At 42.9% G+C, this 20,921-nt stretch overlaps 1 protein-coding gene across 3 annotated transcripts in view; it reads left to right on the top strand.

The window, feature by feature from the left end:
- The window catches only part of SYNE2 (spectrin repeat containing nuclear envelope protein 2), a 196,753-nt gene that overhangs the window by 174,667 nt on the left and 1,165 nt on the right, over positions 1–20,921 (top strand). Inside the window, exons 102-117 of one of the 3 annotated variants that reach the window (XM_065838731.2) lie at positions 1,243–1,405; positions 4,728–4,915; positions 5,078–5,228; positions 5,710–5,892; positions 7,219–7,356; positions 8,265–8,459; positions 9,298–9,580; positions 9,940–10,008; positions 10,797–10,933; positions 11,836–11,962; positions 14,837–15,045; positions 17,761–17,961; positions 18,328–18,456; positions 18,966–19,142; positions 19,834–19,923; positions 20,141–20,187. In XM_065838731.2, coding sequence (XP_065694803.1) covers positions 1,243–1,405; positions 4,728–4,915; positions 5,078–5,228; positions 5,710–5,892; positions 7,219–7,356; positions 8,265–8,459; positions 9,298–9,580; positions 9,940–10,008; positions 10,797–10,933; positions 11,836–11,962; positions 14,837–15,045; positions 17,761–17,961; positions 18,328–18,456; positions 18,966–19,142; positions 19,834–19,923; positions 20,141–20,187 — 2,487 coding nt within the window. The remainder of the gene's footprint in view (positions 1–1,242; positions 1,406–4,727; positions 4,916–5,077; positions 5,229–5,709; positions 5,893–7,218; positions 7,357–8,264; positions 8,460–9,297; positions 9,581–9,939; positions 10,009–10,796; positions 10,934–11,835; positions 11,963–14,836; positions 15,046–17,760; positions 17,962–18,327; positions 18,457–18,965; positions 19,143–19,833; positions 19,924–20,140; positions 20,188–20,921) is intronic. The other 2 variants (XM_065838733.2, XM_065838734.2) reach the window with 2 other exon arrangements.

The following is a 20,921-nucleotide window of genomic DNA, read 5'->3' as shown; positions in this document are numbered from 1 at the left end:
GGACGCGAGCAGCCAGGAGGGCAGCACAGGGAAGCAGTACTGCCTAAGAAGTGGGTTCTCCCTAGGACAGAGTTGGATTGATTTCGCCTGACTTTAGCACCTGCAGTACTATAAAGTACTGCACAGTAGACCATTGCAGTTCATGGAGAGAAGTACATGCTTTTTGGTACATCTCATCTTGTGATCTGGATGTTTCAGACAGGTCTCAAAAAATCATGATCTAGATTAATTTCTTTTTCTCATTAACTTTCAGGGTCTAGCTGGCAAGGTGTGATATCAATCTGAAATCAGGAGATATAAATGTCTCCCTGGTTTTGGGCTTTTTAGTAATTTTTGTTGGGCACTGCAATAAATGAGGATGTCAAGGAAAGACTGAGAGCAGTGAGGTAGTTTAACAGTTATTCCTCCAACACATAGGGACAAATTTGCCAGAATGTATAGACACGCTACTTGGATAATTTGAGGGGCTGATAAGTTTTGACATGGGAATATGCTGTAAGGACTGGAAATAGAAGTTTGTCTGCAGTTTGAGAGCTGTGCTACAAACAGCTGTAAGAAAAGTCAGTGGTCTGGATGGTTCATTTGCTTGTCTGCTGCACAGTTTTCTCTAGCTGTTGGATATGTTTTCACCCACCAACAGAGTCTGGCACATCTCCTTGCATTTCAGTGTGTTGTTTAGAAGAGATTTTAGTGTCGTGGAGCTCTAGGTTGGACAGTGGCCATTGTTTACACCTTCTCCCTTCGGCATCCAGGGCCAGCCCAGAGTGTTGGACCTGTGCTTTGGGCAAATTCTGCCTCGGTTGTTGAAGTGGTACCTTGCTGGTTAGGGTGGACCTGTTGTTTGCTAAAGAAGACGCTGAACGTAATTCACAGCAGGAAAATCACACCGTAGATACCCATTTTAGTTTAACTGCGGCATATTACACTACAAACTCACACTTAGACAAAGGTCCAAGAGCTGACTGAAGAGCTCCTCAGTAGCAGGTGAATGAGGCTACAAAACTTCCCTCTCCTCATATAGTTTCATTAAAGAACTCACACAAGACTTTCCTGAAGCTGTAGAGCAGAGGCCTGCTGAGCCAATTTAGGTAGGTTTTGACTAAAACGTGGCTCTGATTTACAGGCAACAGCTTGGTGCGACAGTAAGTGCTTCATAAAGCCGTGCCTGTCATCACCTTCTGCTAACATCATTTCCACTGATTGCGGATCTTTGTAACAAAATGTTCTTCCTGGTTTGCTTAGGGTGAAGAAGCTGAAGGAAACATTTGGTTTTATACAAGTATTGGACAAAAATATGAGTAACCTTCGCACCTGGTTGGCCCGGATTGAGTCTGAGCTTTCCAAGCCTGTTGTTTATGACATCTGTGATGACCAAGAAATCCAGAAGAGACTGGCAGAACAGCAGGTGGGAAATAGCAGCAGGCAGAGTAAATGAGCTAAAATGCTGCTGATTACAACTGGTCCTGGTTTAAAAATCACCTCTTTTTTCTTTTTTTCTTTTTTCTTTTTCTTTAGCAAGGCCTTCTAACTGTTTGCTTTTCACGGCATGTTCCTGCCAAGATGTGTTAAATGGAAAATCTTTATTTGCTTGCTGTAATTTCAGTATTGTATTGACTTACCCCCACTTTTTCCCTTCCCTCCTCCACCCAAAGAAAACATGCAAATACAAACAAAAGCATTTTTACATTTGATCGCTTGCTCAGTTAAATGCAGCAGGCATCCTGACAGTGGGCAAAATCCATGAGGATGACTTAGGCTGACAAGGCATGAATGCCGGGTCTCCTGCAAACTGGCTGTGACAGTTTCCAGTGCTGTGACTTGATGTGTTGTCCTCTCTAGCTCAGTTCACTTCCCCTCCTTGCAGACAGCACAGCAAGCTTGGATGAGAGAAGGATGTTTGAGCTTTGCAGGGTGGACTTGTGCAAACACACCTTTGGCCGAGGCCTGACCCAGTAGGCAGGCTCTGAAGATCCCCTCAGAGCTGGGTGAGATGGTGCGTGAAATCTGCTGAGGCATAAGTGTCAACCAACCCAGAACGCTAGGGTGCTGGTTGAGTGCGTGCAGGTATTTATCCGAGACAGTGGCTTACCAGGGGGATCTTAGGGTTTTATACTGTTTTTTAAGGATTGAGCACAGCTAAATGTGCCAGCTGTCCCAACCAAGTGGAAGTGTGAGATGAATTGGATAGTCCTGGAGTAAATTTCTCTCTCCAACAGCCAGGGAAGGAAAAAGAACTTCTCCAAAGCACAGACCTGCTGATGGAGTCAGTCTTTGCTCAGGGCTGTGCTATGAGTCTGCCCAGGTTCAAACTACCTCCCTGGGAAGGCTGAGAATGACCACAGCTATTGTATGGCCTTTGTGTTAAACGAGAGTATTTGCCCTAAAGCTCAGGATCAAGAATAAATGAGCCAAGCGTGGAAGCTTTATGGCATCTGCCTTTAAGAACACCTATGGATGCTCTTCCCATCCTTCCCATCTTCTCTGTCTCTGGCTTCTGCTTTCTAAGGAAGGATCCCTGAGTGTCCCAGACCTGAGGGCTGTGTTCTCTGCTGGTTGGTGTGGCTCTCCATCCACTCGTGTCCCAGACATCGCAGGAAGAGCCGGTTCCCCTGTGATGGGAGTGAGGGCGGCTCAGTCACCAGAGCCTTGTCCCAGCACCTCTCATGGTTTCATCTGCATTGTGAATGGTCAAGTAAACAAGGAAATATTTTCTCCCATCCAAACATTTTGCATTCTCAAAGGGTGTGAGAAATTGCCAGGCAGAGAAGAACGTGAGGCACAGAGGAATTTGTTTCCAAACTAGTTTATTTTTATTGTGAGCATTCAGGCTTCAGCTATCTGAATGTGACAAGCAAAAAGATCTTTTCCTGGTTCTATTTGAACAATTCTTTCAGCAAGAGCAGAGTGATGATGAAAAATATGCCCTAGAGGCTTTCTTGTATTTAACATCCATGACTGGAAAAGCTTTACCTGTTCAGTCTTGAATAATGACATTTAAAAGCATTGTGCATCCACAGAGATGTTTTATGGTGTGTTTCTACAATTAAAGGATGAAGATTAAAATTTGAATAACATTGCTTTTAAGATTTCTAAGCTGTTTCGCTAATGCGGAAGTCTAGCAGTGTGTAGCCTTTATAAGGTCTCTGGGCAATGCTGTTTGGAGTTGAAGGAAAAGGACCTTTTTGGCCCAGAGTATGCTCCTGGCCCCATTACTCTGTCGGTTTTGTCTCACCCTAATATATTCAGATCATTTGGAATAACAGCTTGGAAAACAGCAAGGAACCTGCCCAAGGTTATTCCATGAACTCAGGCAAAAGTAATGAGATCATCTTAGCAACATTACCATGCTGCGAGTAGAGTGGTCTAAATTCTCATTTTCACTAATACAGATGTAAATCCAGTGTAATTTAATGAATTCAGAAGAGTCTTTCCAGGTACCAGGAGTGGGGTAGAACCTCCTCTCAGACCCTGAGCCTGTGTTAAAAAGACAGCACTGCCTCTTGCTCAGCAAACAGCTGTGAATCCTTAAGAACCTGCCAAAAATTATGTTGGGTGTGCTTCTGCCAGTCTGTCATCTATGTAGAGATTTTGGCTTCTACATTCCTTAAAATTGTACATTACCACAGATCCCACAAGCCAAATTTTGACCATGGAACACCACTGAAGAGTGTCGCTGGGTGGTACTCGACTTCTTGCAGCTTGTTGACTTCTGGGAAGATCTTCTTCAACTGTTTCTGTATTTACTACACGCTGTGTCTGGTTTGGGTTGTTTTGTTTGTTTTATTTTGGTTTGGTTTTATAAGTCTAAAGCAAAACCAATTCTGCTTCATCTGTTTACTGAAATCAGCAATACCATTTCATGAGAGTTCCTGCTCACTGTTGTCAGTAAAATATTCGGTTGTGTTTGTTGTTCTAGTGCTATTCAAGTAAAAGTCTCCATATCCTTCATTAGAAAAGCCAGAAACCAGTTGAAAAAATGGAAATGTAGTAGACATAGTAATTTGATTAATATTTACAATTGGTACCATTGTACAGAGCTGCCTTTTCAATTAAAAAAACAAAACCAGTTAAGGCATCCTTTTTGACTTTAGGAGTAGTTTTAGGTACAGAATGAGAGTCCAGACTATGATGGAGATGCAGGCTCTGGAGAAAAAAACCTGTAGTGTAGGTTAGATAGAGAGTCTTTGCCAAACCCTTTAAAATAGTCTGTCAAAACAGGAGCTCTCCACGAGGAAATGGGAAAAGTAGTGTAACAGCAGCTACTTGTGTGCTGTGTTTCTGTGTTTGGTGATATCAGCCTGTCATCACAAAGTCACTAAAGTACACGAACTGTACTATGGGTTGTCTGTCAAGGCTTACAGTGCAGTAAGCTGATATGAGACACCGTCATCTTGTACTGTCAAAATTAATAAGTATGTGTTTATGGTATGTGTACAGTTTGGATTTTGAACTCGCATTAAAATTGTCCAGACTGTTAATGAGATGATGGAGCTTTCCCTGCGAAACCAAAACTGGGCAATCCTTTTGTGTGAGTGACAGTTCTGTCCTGGCCTGTCAGCCTGTCATCTGCACAGCTCATCTCGCAAGTCTGTTTTCTAAAGCTAAATAAGCTTTTCCTAACACACAAATTGCTCTTTCCCCATCCTCTGCAGCATTTTGAAAGGCTGTGTCTGAAGTCTAGCCATGTGCGTTTCCTTCTACTCAAGCTATTCTTTTGCCAATGGCAGGATCTGCAACGAGACATAGAGCAACACACTGCAGGGGTGGAATCGGTGTTTAATATTTGTGAAGTCCTGCTACACGATTCGGATGCGTGTGCTAATGAGACAGAGTGTGACTCCATCCAGCAGACTACCAGGAGTTTGGACAGACGGTGGAGGAACATCTGTGCCATGTCTATGGAAAGGCGAATGAAGTAAGTATCTTTTTATTACCTCTTCTAAAGAAACCCGTGGCAACGTTTTGAAGAAATGCTGTGGCTTTTGCCACAGACTGAATTTTGAAAAAGAAAAAAAAATATCCAAAATCAATAGTTATTTTGTGATGGAACCTCTGAATTTTTGCATGTCCTTCTCAGAATCGAGGAAACCTGGCGCCTATGGCAGAGGTTTTTGGATGACTATTCTCGATTTGAAGATTGGCTGAAATCATCTGAATTGATGGCAGCTAAGCCTAATTCTTCAGAGGTTTTGTACACCCATGCAAAGGAGGAGCTGAAGAAATTTGAGGTGAATTTTTTAACTTAATTTTTCTATGCTCAGCAGCAGGCTGGATGATCAGACTACTAAATTCTTATTGTCTGCGTGAAATGCCTGGATCACTGAAAAACATCAGTTCAGTGGTGGTGGTATAGAGTACATAAATAATTTGACCAGTATGTGGTTGCTAGGTACCTGGGTGATTTGTCTCCAGAGTGCTTTTTGATGTGGAGAATCCAGTGCTCTGAACTGACAAGATCCTGCTTGTAAGTTAAAGATTTACTTTTTATAGACAGGAGACCTTTGCAGGTTGATTTTTTTCTTTCTTCCTTTTCCTAAGGAGCTAAGTCTGAGCAGATTATTTAAAATATGCATCCTTCTCTGGATTTAATTTTGCAATTGGAAGGTCTGTTTTTAAAGGGAGGGCATAATCGTCTCTCTTGATGAATAGTATCATCCAAATACTTTCTCATCTCAGCAAGGGAACTGAGTTCTTTCATTTGCCTTGCAGGCATTCCAACGGCAAATTCATGAACGCCTCACCCAGCTGGAGCTGATCAATAAACAGTACAGGCGCCTTGCCCGTGAGAACCGCACGGACTCTGCCAGCAAGTTGAAGCAGATGGTCCATGAAGGCAACCAGCGCTGGGATAATCTCCAGAAACGAGTTGCTGCTATTCTGAGGAGACTCAAAGTAAGTGCATGGTGGGGTGAGAGTGAGGAGCACTTGCAGGTTTCTGTAGGAATTACCCAAGGGCAAAACATACTGGAGCAACTCTCTCGTGTTGGTTTGTGTTTTAATTTACCTTGGTGTAAGAGAGCAGCTCTGGAAAGGTCACCAAGTACATGGCATAAACATGTTCTTGGTAATTAAAAAGCATAAGGGAAGAATGGGTGCAAATTTGGAAGGTGTGTTGCAGGCCTTACTGCTTCTATCCAGCTCTCCTCTTATCCAATTCTGTCATGGGTGGATGCATTCATGCATTTGCACCTTTCCATAGATAAGAGGCAGAGACAAAAGGGTTCCAGCGCAGATATAATTTGGAATTTACAACACAGCTCTAGCTGATGCCAAGTTATGATTCACCTACAAGGCTTTAAACGTGGAGATGTGATGGGGAGCCATGGTGCTGTCACCACCTTCTGCTGTGCTCTCTGCCTGGTGGAGGAATGTTGTCCAATAGAGTATTTGTGACACTTCAAGGAAGTGTCCTGCTTATCAAGTTAAACTGATCTCTGGGCAGTTATTCTGTGCTGTGCGCTGGGGGAAACTTGTCACTGCCTAATTTTTAAATACAGCGGTGCTGCAAGCAGTTGGCGGGGAAAACTATTAGATCCCAAAAGTCAGTGGATGAGCCTATGGGTGCTTTGATGGAGTCTGAGCTGTGCAGTTAGGAGGTGTTGTGTTTGGGATGTTACATGATCCCCTCCCTGAACATTAAATGCGCCAAGGAGGACTGAGGTACCACGAGCTGCAGGTCTGTTAGCAGCTTCTGTGGGAGGTAGCAGCACAGAGAGCTCCTCCTGCTTTCCACACCAAATGATGCATTAATTACACTGGTGTGGTTGTCCATGATCCAACTTCTTCATTGTTCTACTGATTTTAATGTCACAGTTTTAATTAATTAGAGATAGGGCCTCCTTCCTTTGTCTGTCTTTCTTCTATAATTTAGAACAAATTAGATGTTAAACCCGAGTCCGAATAGCTGTTATACCGGTATAATGATTTGAGAGAACGTATACAGTGTGGAAGCAAGAATGTAACTTTATAGAAGCACCTCACACTGCTGAAGTTTTATTCTGTCTCCCATATGAATAGTGTACTAACATAGGACACTTTGTTCCAGCATCTCTACGGGAAGGGGACAGTTTTTATCCACAGCATGCTGCCATTTGTGCCTCGAAGGCCTTTAAGGTGACCAACAGTTTTGAAGCAAAACACTGGTTTTCTGAGGGCTCCTGTGACCATCGTTTTTCGTAGCTGAAGTCTAATAACACTGGCTCCCTTCTTCCTATTCAGCACTTCACCAATCGGAGAGATGAGTTTGAGGGGATGAGGGAAAGCATCCTGGTTTGGCTCACAGAAATGGACCTCCAGCTGACAAACGTGGAGCACTTCTCAAAAAGTAACTTTGATGACAAGATGCGCCAGTTAAATGTACGTATCCTTATAAAGCAGTTGTTTAATAAACCCAGCTGATCCTGTTGGGCTGCCCTATCTTGACAGAATTGTCTGCTTTTGTGGAACTTGAACAATAGCCAACAGATCTCTGTAGGACTATATTTGTTTTAAGACACCAGTAAATTTTTAAGACTTATCCTTAGAATCAAGGTGAAACTGTACAGTACTTAAATTCAGATTCAGTGTTCAAGCTCAGTTCTATCCTGCCATTTTCTCTTAATATCGAGTTCCAGTGACAGTGATACCTGGCCTGGAAAGGAGCACACACAGGTTAACAGTAAAAGCTGTGTTCCTAAATTCAACTGGTTTTTTTTCTGGTGAGAATATTTTTGAATTGGCATTAAGATAAGAACTCTTCTCCGAGTGCACTGCTTTTATCTGGGACTTTGAAACAGAAATAAGACAACAAGCATGTGCAATGATTCTAAAGAACATACTAGGTCTTTGCTACCCGCTTATGCACTCATTTCTCCTTTCTCCCTGCACTGTTAATTGTTTCGGGATGTAGATTTGCTGTTGTGTACGCTGGAGGCCCAAACAGCCAAAAAAACTTCTTTGCTACTGAGAAAAATATTGTGTATACCCAACAGAAAAATAACCTCTGATTAGCTGAACTATTGTATCATGATCCCCTGCAGGCTCAGGACACTGCAGTCATATTGATGTACACATGGGTGTAAAGTGCCACTTTGTTTGGAACTATAATGTTGCTAATAAAATAAACCTCTGAACCTCTTGAGTGAAAAGATATTTGCCAAATGAAATTAGACAACAATGTCAATTGCTGCTTTTCTTTCACAGCAGTGAACAGGAAAATAAGGACAAAGCTTAGACTAGAAGGGGATGTTGCAGAAGTAATTATTTTTCTTGTATGTTCCAAATAGGGTTTCCAGCAGGAAATAACACTAAACACCAATAAGATTGACCAGCTAATCGTTTTTGGGGAGCAGTTGATTCAGAAGAGTGAGCCTTTGGATGCTACCTTGATTGAAGACGAATTGGAAGAACTTCATCGATACTGTCAGGAAGTCTTTGGGCGAGTTGCCCGGTTCCATCAAAGACTGACTTCAAGGCATCCTGTAAGAAGCAACAGTTGGTTTGATTTTGGTGTTTGAACTGTGGTGCTCATTGCTTATCTCTAGCAGCTTGACTGAGTGGTTTGAGCTCAAAGAGGTCAGGAACTCCTCAGTAGTTGTGTCAGCTTTGCTAAATATTTGTCACCAGTCTTGTCTTCTCACACCACTCCTGTTGGGACTCCATCTGCAGAATCTGGATAATAGCATGGAAGTAACCCACAGGGTTAATGTTTAGATAGTAGTGGTTTGAGGGCTTCAAAAGGTTTTTTAGTGTTTTTAATATAACTTTGTCTTCTTTAGTTTCAATAACATGCTTAGAATATCTCTTTATGGATTGTTTGTGAGGCTCCATCTGTCCGCTTTCTTGTGAGAGACCTGAGTGGGGAAAAGCACCCTCCATGCTTTTCACTGGGAACATTTAGATGATTCTTAGTTCGCTTTGGCTCAAAAAGAAAGAACATCTCTTAAAACGCCAGGCAGAGGAAGTAACATGAACATCTACAAGTAGCTGCTCACCTCAACGAAGCATCATTTCGTTACTGACCTGTGTGGTTCATTTGGAACTGGGTATCCCTCCCTGCAAACTAGAGAGAGATGTTATGGTGGTGGTTGAGTGTCTTGAAGAAAGGACGGTAGCTGCTGATGTGAAGATTGTTTTGGCAAAAGAGGAAGGAGGCAGAAATTAAGCTTCCCTTTACTTCTAGGCACCTGGTCTTTGATTCCTGCAGCTGACCACAAAACAGTCCCCAGTAATACTGTGCAGTTCAATCATTAGCTTATTAAGCAGTGCAGATCTATTGTAAATCGTATTAATATACGATTATTGTTATTTATTTTTTAGGGGTTGGATGATGAAAAAGATACCTCTGAAAATGAGGCAGATCCAGAAGACTCCAGAGAAATCCAAAATGATCCCTGGCATAAGAAGGCCATCAGTGAGGGGCCCTCTTCATCACAGTCCCTTTGCCACCTTATGCCCCCTACTCAAGGTCATGAAAGATCAGGCTGTGAAACCCCTGTCAGCGTTGACTCCATCCCACTCGAGTGGGATCACACAGGTGATGTGGGAGGTTCTTCCTCTCATGAAGACGAAGAAGAAGCAACATATTACAGTGCTCTGTCAGGTGAGAACCAGTCACCAGCTGTTTGTTTTGACAAGGACAACTACAGGATGTCCCTGTGTCGGGAGGGAGGGGGACTGGCATCTTCCTGCAGCATTGTTGGTTGGCTTTCAAGTGCTATTAATAGGTGTGAGCAATCTCATCTCTTAGATGTCTTGATGAAGGGAATAGTAATGTCTAAACCAAGCTTATATTTTCAGAAACCTAAGGTTTTTAGAAACCTTCCTTTTTCAGAATGTTTGATAAGAATAGTACCAACAGCTTATTATTTTCTTTGTCTTTGCTGTCCCTCATTGTTTCAGTTGTTTTTAATAGTTGGCAAATATTGAATAGTGAGGAAAATGACATTATTCTTTTTTCAGATGTAGAAATCACTGAAAATCCTGAGGCATATCTTAAAATGACCACAAAAACTTTGAAAGCATCTTCTGGTAGGCACCTGCTAATGCATGTGTCTGAACATGGCAATCTCCCTGTGCTGCACGCTATATTCCTCAACCTCTCTCATACATAATGTCTGACTTCCTGCCTTGTGTGGACACCATGTCTCATCCCGTCATGGTGTTCTTACGCTGCAGTATTCATGTCTACATTACAAAGCACTCAAAAGCATACCATTTAGATTCTGCCTGGTAAATGCCAAGGTGGTTAACGTGCATTTCATTGTATTGATCCAAAGCCTTTTGGTACTTTCTACGTGGTTTACTCTGGGTAGTATCACTTTTTGGGTTGTTTCTAATTTTGATTGCATAATTACTGAAGGCAACAGTTCCAACTCTGCAAGTATTTTTTGTGTTTTGTGCATGACAGAACCATGTGTGTCCTGTCCATTAAATCCAGAACAAACATCAGGACATATTTGTCCCCACTGAAGTGCATTGCAGATGTGTGATAGTATTGTTAAGATGCAAACTTCCCAAAACCAAAGTGCAGCCTTTTTATTTTATTTTTTGAATACTCATACCTGTATTCAAGCATTTTCCAGAAGAAAACAGAATGTCCCATAACTGCATGACTCTCATCTCATTACCTTTGAAACACTGTTGATGTTTTGCAAATGTGCATGCTTTGCAAGGAAAGCTGCAGAACTGTCATTTTTATGCCATAACTTGATGCCATTTTATTCAGAGCGCTTTCTAACTTAATACAAAGCAACAGCTTCCTTGTGAAGATGAGATTTTGCACTCATGGCATATGGTCGTGGTTTTATTTCTTTCAGGAAAGTCTGTTTCAGAAGCTCATCCTTGGCATTCTCCAGGTAGCTCCGTCTGCAGGAATCACCGATACAACCAGGCAGAGATGGTTGGAAATGTGTTGTCTGGTCCAGAGACAAGTACTCCCTATAAGCCAGACTATGTGAGTTGGAGGCTCTGTGGACACTGAACCTTTACTGCACAGCCTGTTTGTTGTTGCCCTGTAACTCCATCCTCTTCCCCCCTCCAGCATGAAGGAAAAGATGAGTTGCATGGAAATATTCACTCTATGCAAATTTAGATATTATTTCTGGTGGGTCAGGTAACCAGCTAGAAAAGATACTTCAAATAAATTCAGAACAATCATGTTAGGTTCCTGATCAGAGCCAGTGTCTGGAGGAAGTTACTTCCTCTGTTGTCGTAGGAAAAGTCCCAGGGAATTTAACCCCCCAAGAAGGGAGTGTGAATACCCTCCCTTCATACTTACTGACATAGCTCCCTTTCCCAAGCAGACCGATTTGCAGGATCCTTTTCTGGCATGCAACCCACCATTTAATGTGCTTCTGGGCACTAAAAATTATGCCAAAAATGGCTATTATTCATTGATACCTCAGCCTTGGTGGCTGGTTGCCAGCTGTGGCTTTGCCAGCAGCAGCCAGGCTCAGTGGATCTGGACCAGTTGTCAGCACTCTTCCAGGCACAGGACAGCACTGGTATCTGGCTGCTTTCATCATCATTAATCCAGTCTTAGAGCCTCAGAGTCAATATTGCCAAGAATCCAACAAAGAGCTTCAGCAATTGTACACTCTCTGGTACATGTAGTGCAGAAGCAATTAATTTGCCATGTTCTGTCTTGTAATAATTAGCATCACTGTGGTGTATGTTTGTTAACTGAGAAGGTACAGAGAAACAGTATAAATGGTCCGCAAATATGCAGAAGCCCAATGCTAAATCCGACATGCAAGAGTTCAACAGCAGCCCAGCCACCCCTAAGTAACACAAATGAAGCTTGGCCTCTGATGGCTTGTTAACCGTCAAGGCTCACACACCAAAATGTCATTCCAGGTGAAGCAGCTCAGCTCCGCGAGCAGCAGCAGCATCAAGGATAAAAATCCATCTGCTAACATGAGTGATGAAGAACCCCAAGATGACCAAGAACTTGTGAATATAGCAGCTGCAGAAAAGCCATCAGGTACAGAGCATCAGGAGTGGCTTTGGTGCTGTGGTGTTTGTCCTGTGACTGGGGGAGACAAAGAGCAAGTTCAGAGAAGGTCAACAAAACTGATGAAGGATCTGGAGCACAACTCTTCTGAGGAGAAGCTGAGGGAACTGGGGCTGTTCAGCCTGGAGAATAGGAGGCTGAGAGGAGACCTTATTGCTGTCTACAACTACCTGGAAGGAGGTTGTAGCATGGAGGGTGTTGGTCTCTTCTCCCAAGTAGCAAGTGATAGGATGAGAGGAAATGGCCTCAAGTTGCACCAGCGAAGGCTTAGATTAGGTATTAGGAAAATTTCTTCCACCAAAGGGTTGTCAGGTATTGGAACAGGCTGCCCAGGGAAGTGGTGGAGTCACCATCCCTGGAAGTGTTTAAGAGACATGTAGATATGGTGTTTGGGAACATGGTTTAGTGGTGGACTTGGCAGTGTTAGGGTAGCGATTGGACTTGATGATTTTAGAGGTCTTTTCCAACTTAAACGATTCTATGATTCTACAATTCTATGAAGGGATTGAGGGCAGCTCTGTGGAGAAAGACATGAGGGTACCTGTGAATGAAAAGTGGACGGGAGACGACAAGGTGCACTCACAACCCAAACACCAACCGTATCCTGGGCTGCATCAAAAGAAGTGTGGCCAGCAGGTCAAGGGAGGGTATTCTTCCCCTCTACTCTGCTCTGGTGAGATTCTGTGATTCTATGGAATCATCTGGAGTCCTGCATCCAGCTCTGGGGTCCTTAACACAGTTGGAGAGGGGCCAGAGGAGCCACAGAAATGATCAGAGGGGTGAAACACCTCTCCAGTGAGAACAGGCTGAGAGAATTAGGGTTGTTCAGCCTGGAGAAGAGAAGGTTCCGGGGAGACCTTATTGTGGCCTTTCCGTACTTAAAAAGGGCCTATCAGAAAAATGGGGAGAGACTTTTTAGCAGGGCTTGTTGTGACAGGACAAGGGATAATAGTTTTAAGCTAAAAGAGGGTAAATTTAGGCGAACTATAAGGAAGAAGTTTTTCACTATGAGTGTGGTGAAACACTGGCCCAGGTTGCCCAGAGAGGTGGTAGATGTCCCATTCCTGGAGACATTTAAGGCCAGGCTGGACAGGGCTCTGAGCAACCTGATCTGGGTGAAGATGTCCCTGCTCATGGCAGGGGTTGGACTGGGTGAGCTTAGAAGATCTTTCCCAGCCCAAACCATTATATGATTCTTCTGTGATTCCACTGTCTGACAATTGAGCCATGGTAACTCTCCATTCCATGGAGTCTTCATGGTGTCATTCTTGGCACACAAATGCATGGTGGACACGTGAACCCTGTGCAGACAACACAGGTTTGTTTTATTTCACTGATTTGGCTACATATCAGAGTTTCTAGTTCTGTAGAGGAAGGGGGGGTGCAGAGCATGCCATAAATGTAATCTAAATATCTGTGTACACATACATATGTGACAGAAGGGAGTCATGGATGGTATTATACATGTGTAATGTAAATTAGGCCAGGGGAGGTTTAGATTGGATTGTAGGTGAAATTTCTTCATGGAAAGGGTTATCAAGCATTGGAACAGGCTGCCCAGGGAAATGGTGGAGTCACAATCCCTGGAGGGTTTTAAAGATGCGTAGATGAGATTCTTAGGGACATGGTTTAGAGGTGGACTCATCAGTGTTTGGTTAATGATTGGACTCAGTGATCTTAAAGGTCTTTTCCAACCAAATGATCCTGTGATTCTGTGAAAGCAGAGATGGCACAAAGACACCACTTTTGCCTTGGGAACAAAATAGAAGTAAACTGCTATCCTCTAAATTAATGTATTTTGCTAATATTCACTGAGCTGCCTTCTCACCTGATACTATCTAACCAGTGTTTCCTGTTTTAAACTTTTACATTTTCTGCCAGAATTGAGGTTTTTATCACTCATATTATACTTCAGACTCTTTGCTGGTTGGAACGAATGGGAACAATTTCACTTTTGTGTGATACTGAATACTTCAGAGACTTTTAATCAGATTTCAAGCCAAAGAAGTGTGTCTTTTTGTCTAAGATAAGATTGCTATAGTCCGTGTTCTCAGTTATTGGTACTCCATATAACAAGATGCTACAGTTCCCATTTACAGAAACATTTTGTCAGAGCTGGTAATGTATTCTGTTCTTCACTGTCTTCAGTGTGGTCCCTTCTTCCAAATAGACCAACAAGCTGGTTCCTCTTAACCTTTTAGGACCCCATTCATGGTTTCAGGTGCTTGAGATTGTAATAAGAACACATCTGTACTGCAATCCTAAGTGAATCGAGTAATAAAAAGAAGATTGCAGCTGTATACACCAGCTGACTTCGTTTGTCTCTGGTCTCACAAATGGACCAGAGTTGAGTCCCAAACGTGGGATAAATGGGAAAAGCTCTGAGAAGGGCTTAGATGTGTTTCCAGAAACAGTGTTAGTGATCGCACAGGTCGCATCTCCATCTCCTTTTAGCACTGAGCTGATGAATCATAAACCCAAATTCAAACTGCTGGATCATACTTTGTTCCATGGTGAATTTTGGTGTCTACCAAATCACAACTGGGCTCACTGAATTCTGTCTCCTTAGATTTGCTGTGTGATTCTGGTTGAATTAAAACATCTTCAATTAATGTAATTAAAACCCTGAGTAGCATTACTATGTGGAGAACTTGACCAATAATATGAAACTGAAGGACTGCAGAATCTCAGGAAAAAATGTGTCTGGATAACAGCAGTACGTTGTAGCAATTATTTGGCCTTGAGTAAATTGGCAAATAATTGACTTGTAGAACTCCTTGCATCTGTTCTATGAGCTCTTCACCTTACCAAAGATTTAAACATTTGTTGTTTTATCATTTGTAGGCATTACAGATAGGTGGGAGCTCATCCAAGCTCAAGACCTCAGAGATACACTTTTGATGAAACAGAAACAGCAGCAGTGGCAGCAGCTGAACTCAGATCTCAGCGACATCTCTGCTTGGCTTGATAAAACTGAACAAGAGCTGGAAGAGCTGCAAGTGAAGCATCCGACCAGCATGCAGGCATTGGAACAAAGGGTCAAGAAACTGAAAGTAAGTAATGGCCTCCTGAGAAGTGGAATTTCAAGATGCTCATGCTCTTGATCATTGTCTTTGCGCTCCTAGGATCTGTCCCTGGCACGAATGCGAATATCGGTGTGGGTACAGCACAGGGGAGGGCAGTGAAGCAATGTGCTTCTGTCTTCCTGTGCAGAGATTTGCAGGTGATATGCCTGGGTACAACAGGCAGCCAGGCTAAAACAAAAACCTCTCCCTTTCTGTTTTCTTGCAAAGACACTTTGTTCTCTCTCAAAGCATTCATCCCCAAACTTCTCTTTTTAGACCTTTTGTTTTAGAAAACAAGCATAGGATAAAGGTAACTAATGAAGGCTTAGACTCCGCAGATGCCGCGAGTCAGGCCTCGTCTTAAAGGGCTGGGTGTTCTGAGTGGTGATACTGGCATTTTTTTCCTTCTTCTGTGCCATTTTCCTCTATGCAAACCAGAAAGGCATTGAAAATCAGCTGGGTCTACAGGCTACAAAGTCTAAGCTGATTTTTTTTTTAATTGAATTAATGGAAGGGGGACAGGGTCATAGGGAGACAGAAAGATCTGCTCTAAAGCTGTGGTTTTTAGCAATATGGTGTTTGCAAGACGTCTTAGCTCTAAATAGCACCTTTGTTCTATAGTTGAAGGATACATCATTTCAAAACGTGCCTTTGCATTTTTTCGCTTTGCAAATGCAGATTTCTCGTCAAATAGAATGTATTAGTTAAAAATTGAAAACAAAATAATTCAGTCTCTGCTAATCTTCAGCCAAGTAGTAGAACAGTTAGAGCAGGGGTGTCAAACTCATTTTCACTGGAGGCCACATCAGCCTCACAGTCGCCTTCAAAGGGCCAAATGTAATTTTAGGACTGTATAAATGTAGGAGTAGTTACATTTATGTAAGTGCTCGGTCCGTAGGACTTGGGGAAATAAATGTCTCAAGCTGAACTCTGAGAAAGCAAGTGTTCCTAAGGCTTGTGCAGGTACAAAATCCCAGTGTGCTCACCCTTCTGCCAACAGCCTCCTATGGAGTCACACAAGGCTACTGGTCAATTTGGCATCACGCATAGGATGATGCCCATGAGGAAGATTCGCTGCAGGACAGAGGAGGGATTGCTTAGGCATGTTGAGAGTATGCTTAAGCCTACATGTAAACGAGGTTCCTAGGGACATGGTTTAGTGCTAGAGTTAGGTTATGGTTGGACTCGATGATCCTGAGGGTCTCTTCCAACTGAAATGGTTCTATGATTCTATGTCCTTGAGGAGTCGTTAGACCAAGGAGAATGACTCTGCACTCCAGTGTGACTGCAGTAAGAATCACTCTGATCCCAGCAGCCAGTCTGGCTTCGGCACCAAGTACCAGGAAAGGTTTGGTGATGCCTTGCGGATGGCAGGAGATGCTTCCCCTCAGGCTGGAATTGGGTGTCTGACCTCTTCAGGGAGCAGAGCTTCCCTTCTCTCTTCTGCATTTTCTTAAGAGGAGTCCAGCTGGCTGTAAATCCCCTTTTCAGACAGCTCGGCTTTTTATGGGTGTCTAAAAGAGCCAGCACTCTCTTAAGATGTGAACTTCATGAGATGTCACGACATCACAATTGCTCTGGATAAGGATAAAGCCAGTCTAGCTGATTTGCCAGTGTTTAGAAATCTGTGATGGACCATTTGTATTGTCTGATACTGAAAGAAACTTTGTTGCTTGAAGGAGGGAGACGAGGTTCTTTGTTGGGCAAAATGTAATTTAGACCAGCAGTTTTCAACAAGCGGGATGGAGATCTTGAGAATAGATCGACACTCTCAGTTACCAAGGGTGCTAAGAAAAGCAATCTGAGCTGTGCTGATTGCAGGACTCATCCTGCAGATCTTCCTTTTCTACTGCAAGAGCCCACAGCTTGAAAAAGGCTGAGTACCCTTGATTCAAACTGTAAACTACTTGAGGGTACAAGGTTTGGCATTCATCTTTTTAAAAAAACTTTAAAAATGCAGGCTCTGCCTCAACATAAAGGTGGTTAGATGATACAGCCATGACTTTGCAAATTCCTTATTATTTCCCCTTGTGGTTTTAAGGGAGGGGAGGAAAGCAGGCAGGGCTGCCACTCAGGGGGACCTTGACTAGTCAGAGGACAAGAACTCTGACTAGAGAGAAGAAGAAGAATTTCTCACAATGGGGTGGCCTGATGTGGGACCTGGGACCCAAAGGGATGGGGAATCTGGGTCCTGCAAGATACCCAAAATTCAACTGGATGAGGCCCTGAGCAGCCTGCTCTGAGATTGAATTTGGCCCTACCTGGAGCAGGAGGGTGGAGTACTGACCTCCTAATGTCCCTTTCGGCAATATTCTAGAATTCTCAGGTGGCAGAACATTTATAAATCAAGGGGAAATACCATGTGATGACCTATGGGAATATTTGTCCAAATGTCAGGGAAAGAGACAGCTCAGGGGAATGAAGGGCAGATGTGGATTAAGCCGTAATGCCTGTGACTTAGGGAGAAGCACAGGCACAAGCAGCTTTGTTTTCTTCGAAGTAAAGGTTTTTGCTTTAAAAAGAAATAAAATAATTTTTTAAAGGCCACCTACCTTAGTATGTTCCTGAGCAGTATCTGAAAAGCCAACAGATTCAAACAGCTTTTCTCAATACCTGTGGTTCTTTTGGGGGCACAGTTTTGTTGTAAATAAATAACGTGTTTTTCATCATTCATAGAAGCTCATAATCCTCTTTTTCTTACAGGACATGCTTAAAGCACTTGATAACTATAAGGCAGTGGTGCTTTCTGTTAACCGGAGCAGCAAAGAATTCCAGAAAGCGGATAGCACGGAGTTCAAAGAACTTCAGAACAGGCTTCGGAAGGTGAACTTGCGCTGGGAGCAAGTGACTCGCATGCTGGACCACTGGAGGAAAGATTTACGAGAAGCCCTGCTGCATTGCCAGGTGCACACCACATGCCAGCATCTAAAACTCCTCGAGGGAGCTACTGAGGGGCAGATAAGGGGAGAGGGCAGAGGGGTAATTCCTGTGCATCAGTGGAATGGCTGCTCAGAATCCAACACGCTTAATTTTCTTTTAAAATTGACTCTGGTTTAAAGGGATTGGTGAAAATATCTTTGCATTGAGTAATAATACCTCTTATTACATAGGTAGAATAGCTTAAGTAGGTTACTGTAGCCTCACTAATTGTGAATCTGTTGTTGGCTCTGCCTAATCTGAGCTGGATATTTTGTTTATAGGCAAAGCCAGGTGAAAGCACTGCAAAAGTGGAGTTTTTTTCTCTTATGTCCAAATGTTTTATTTCTCTAGGAATTCCATGATGAGAGCCAAAAACTAATCCTGTGGTTAGCGAACGCTGACAGCCGAAGGAATGCAGCACAAATCACAGATCCAAATGCTGACCTCGATACAGTACTGGCGTGCCAGAAGGAGCTCATGGTGAGTGTGGTCTCCACTATAGCACCTCAGCTCTTCCTGTGAGTCAGTAGTTCTCACTACAAAATGAAGAGCAATATGTTGACTTCTCAGGAGGTCTGCAACCTGTCCTCAAACTTGCTGTATTCAGGCATGTGGATGGTTTCTGAAATGGACTAATGCTTGAATGAGGCATTTTATCCATAATTATGCATCATGATTAAGTTCCTTATGAACAGCCTTTATGCTGGAGTAAGACTTCCAATTTCCAAGATTTAGTGTGTTTTCCATATGGATTAATTTCTGCTAGAACTGTTTCTAAACGTTAGTTCAAGCAGGTGCAACCAGTCTCTTCAAGAGAACTTCATTTCGTGTGTGGCTGTAATAGCCATTCCTATGTATTGCGAATTCTCAGGCAGGTTGAGTTGTTCTTCAAAGCCTTCCGGAGTTCTTCCTGTTTTGAGAACATCCTTAAAGTTGAGAGTGACAGTCTATTGCACTGTTTGATTTTTTTGTTGTTTGTTTGTTCTAAGCAACTGGAGAAAGAGCTGCTGGAACAACAGCTTAAAGTAAACTCACTTCAAGAACTCACTGCTTACCTGCTGCTTAAATCAGATAGTGATTACACAACTGCAGATGTAGTTGGAAGTGAACTGAAACAGCTTAATGAACAAGTTTCACGTGACTTAAAAAAAATACAAGGAAATCTGGTGAGTCAGAGTTTAAATACGTGTTCGTGGGTCTTTCTCACTGAAAAGTAATAACATATTAAGAGTAAAGGTATCTATAAAAGACTGACTTAAAACTTGAGTACTTCCACCTGCATAAGCTGAAAAAAGAATAATTAAGTCTGCCTGTAAAGAATTAAATTTCAGCACCACAAGGCTTGTACAGTATAGAAACAGATTACCCAGAGAGGTTGCACAGTCTCCATCCCTGAAGGTTTGAAGAGCAGACAGGATAAAACCTTGAGTAAGGCTTTTGGTCTGGTCTCATAGGTGACCTTGCTTTGAGCAGGAGGTTGGACTGGATGGTTCTGAGGCCCCTTCCAACGTGAATTATCCTACAGTCCACACCAAGTATCAGGCTGGGAGTGTGTAACAAGCACATAGGAGCTGTAATTCACAGCAGTACGTTGCTCATCCCAAAAGCTATCAGATAGTGAGATTTTCAAGTTAATACCTTCTACATGCCCAGTCCATCATAATTCCTTTGTGTTGTGCATAGTGAAACATTTAGTTATGCCAGAGAGCTGGAGCATCTGTTTACCAGTGGTTCTGCACATCTAAAGAGACAAAGGGCTGTGCCCCTACAGAGAGGCAGTGAAAGCTGGCTCTGTGCACTTCATTGCTTGTGAGTCTGAATGTGCATCTTAAACAAGAAGGTCTGTTTGCCTTTTAGGGTTCCAGAGCATTCCTGATGGTTCCAGATGTCTTGGACTCAGGCAGCTATAATCCAGGCGCAGTGAAATCCAGCCCTGCTGTGAAGGCGGCAAGTATTATTTTTCTAATATTTTGCTATCAGTGTAAAACATATCTTGACATATCTAGCCTGAGATTTCCTCACAGGTAATCATTTTACCTTTTTATGCATGTACCTTATTACAAAATTTACAACAGGACTTTAAAGTCTGCACTTATTTTTTCTGAAAAGAGAAATTCCTTGTAGTTTCTGAAACCTGGATACTAAAAGCCGTTTCTCTCAACAGATCACCAGAAGGAGATCGGCAGATGGCAGAAACGGCAGCAGCACAAGGTATTATTTCATATTAGTCTGATTTCTTGAAGGACAGTGAAAATGGTAGAGGTGAGCTGAGTGCCTGCAGAAGCCTGGGCAGCTGTTCCTCAGAGGTTGATGTGCAGGTGGAGGTGATTTCTGCCAACCTGTAGTGTCTCCTCCACCAACCAGAGCTGCACCTCGGTCCATGGTTCCCATCCCCTCTCCTGCTCCTAGACCTCTGCACTGACGTGCAACTGTAACTTGTGAGGAAATACTTTTTGTGTCAAATGGGGGGATATTTTAGTTTTGAAGCTTCCTTTAATTCCACAAGAATACCTGGACAAAGAAACTCACAGGTTAGAGCCACAAATAGACCAAGAAGGACAAAGGGAGAACTTCACCCCCGATACACTAGCGTCTATTCAAAGGATACAGCTCAGTAATGCCACAGCAGAGAAGACCCTGACCAGTCTGAATGGTGGCTGTCCTTGATACTTCAGCATGTGTTTAGAATGGTTCGTTTGCCTCCTGGGAAAACTTAAGTTTGCATCTGAAAACAGAACAAAAAACCACTGATCTAAGCTATTACACAGAAATGTTTCTTCTTTAGTAATAAGGACCGTAAATCCAAGCCAGCAGCTGGCTTTGCGCAGAGCAGCCTTCACATTTTTAAGTTACAGTTAAAGTGTTTCACGTGTAGTGCATTTCCCTGTAGATGCGCAGCCCTGTATCTTGGAAGGGTAGTGTGAACACTAGAGAGGGAGTTAAAA

The sequence above is a fragment of the Patagioenas fasciata genome, chromosome 5 (genome assembly GCF_037038585.1).
Source record: "Patagioenas fasciata isolate bPatFas1 chromosome 5, bPatFas1.hap1, whole genome shotgun sequence".
Taxonomy (NCBI): Eukaryota; Metazoa; Chordata; class Aves; order Columbiformes; family Columbidae; genus Patagioenas; species Patagioenas fasciata.
Note: the sequence above shows the minus strand (reverse complement) of the source record. Positions and strands in the feature narration are given on the sequence as shown.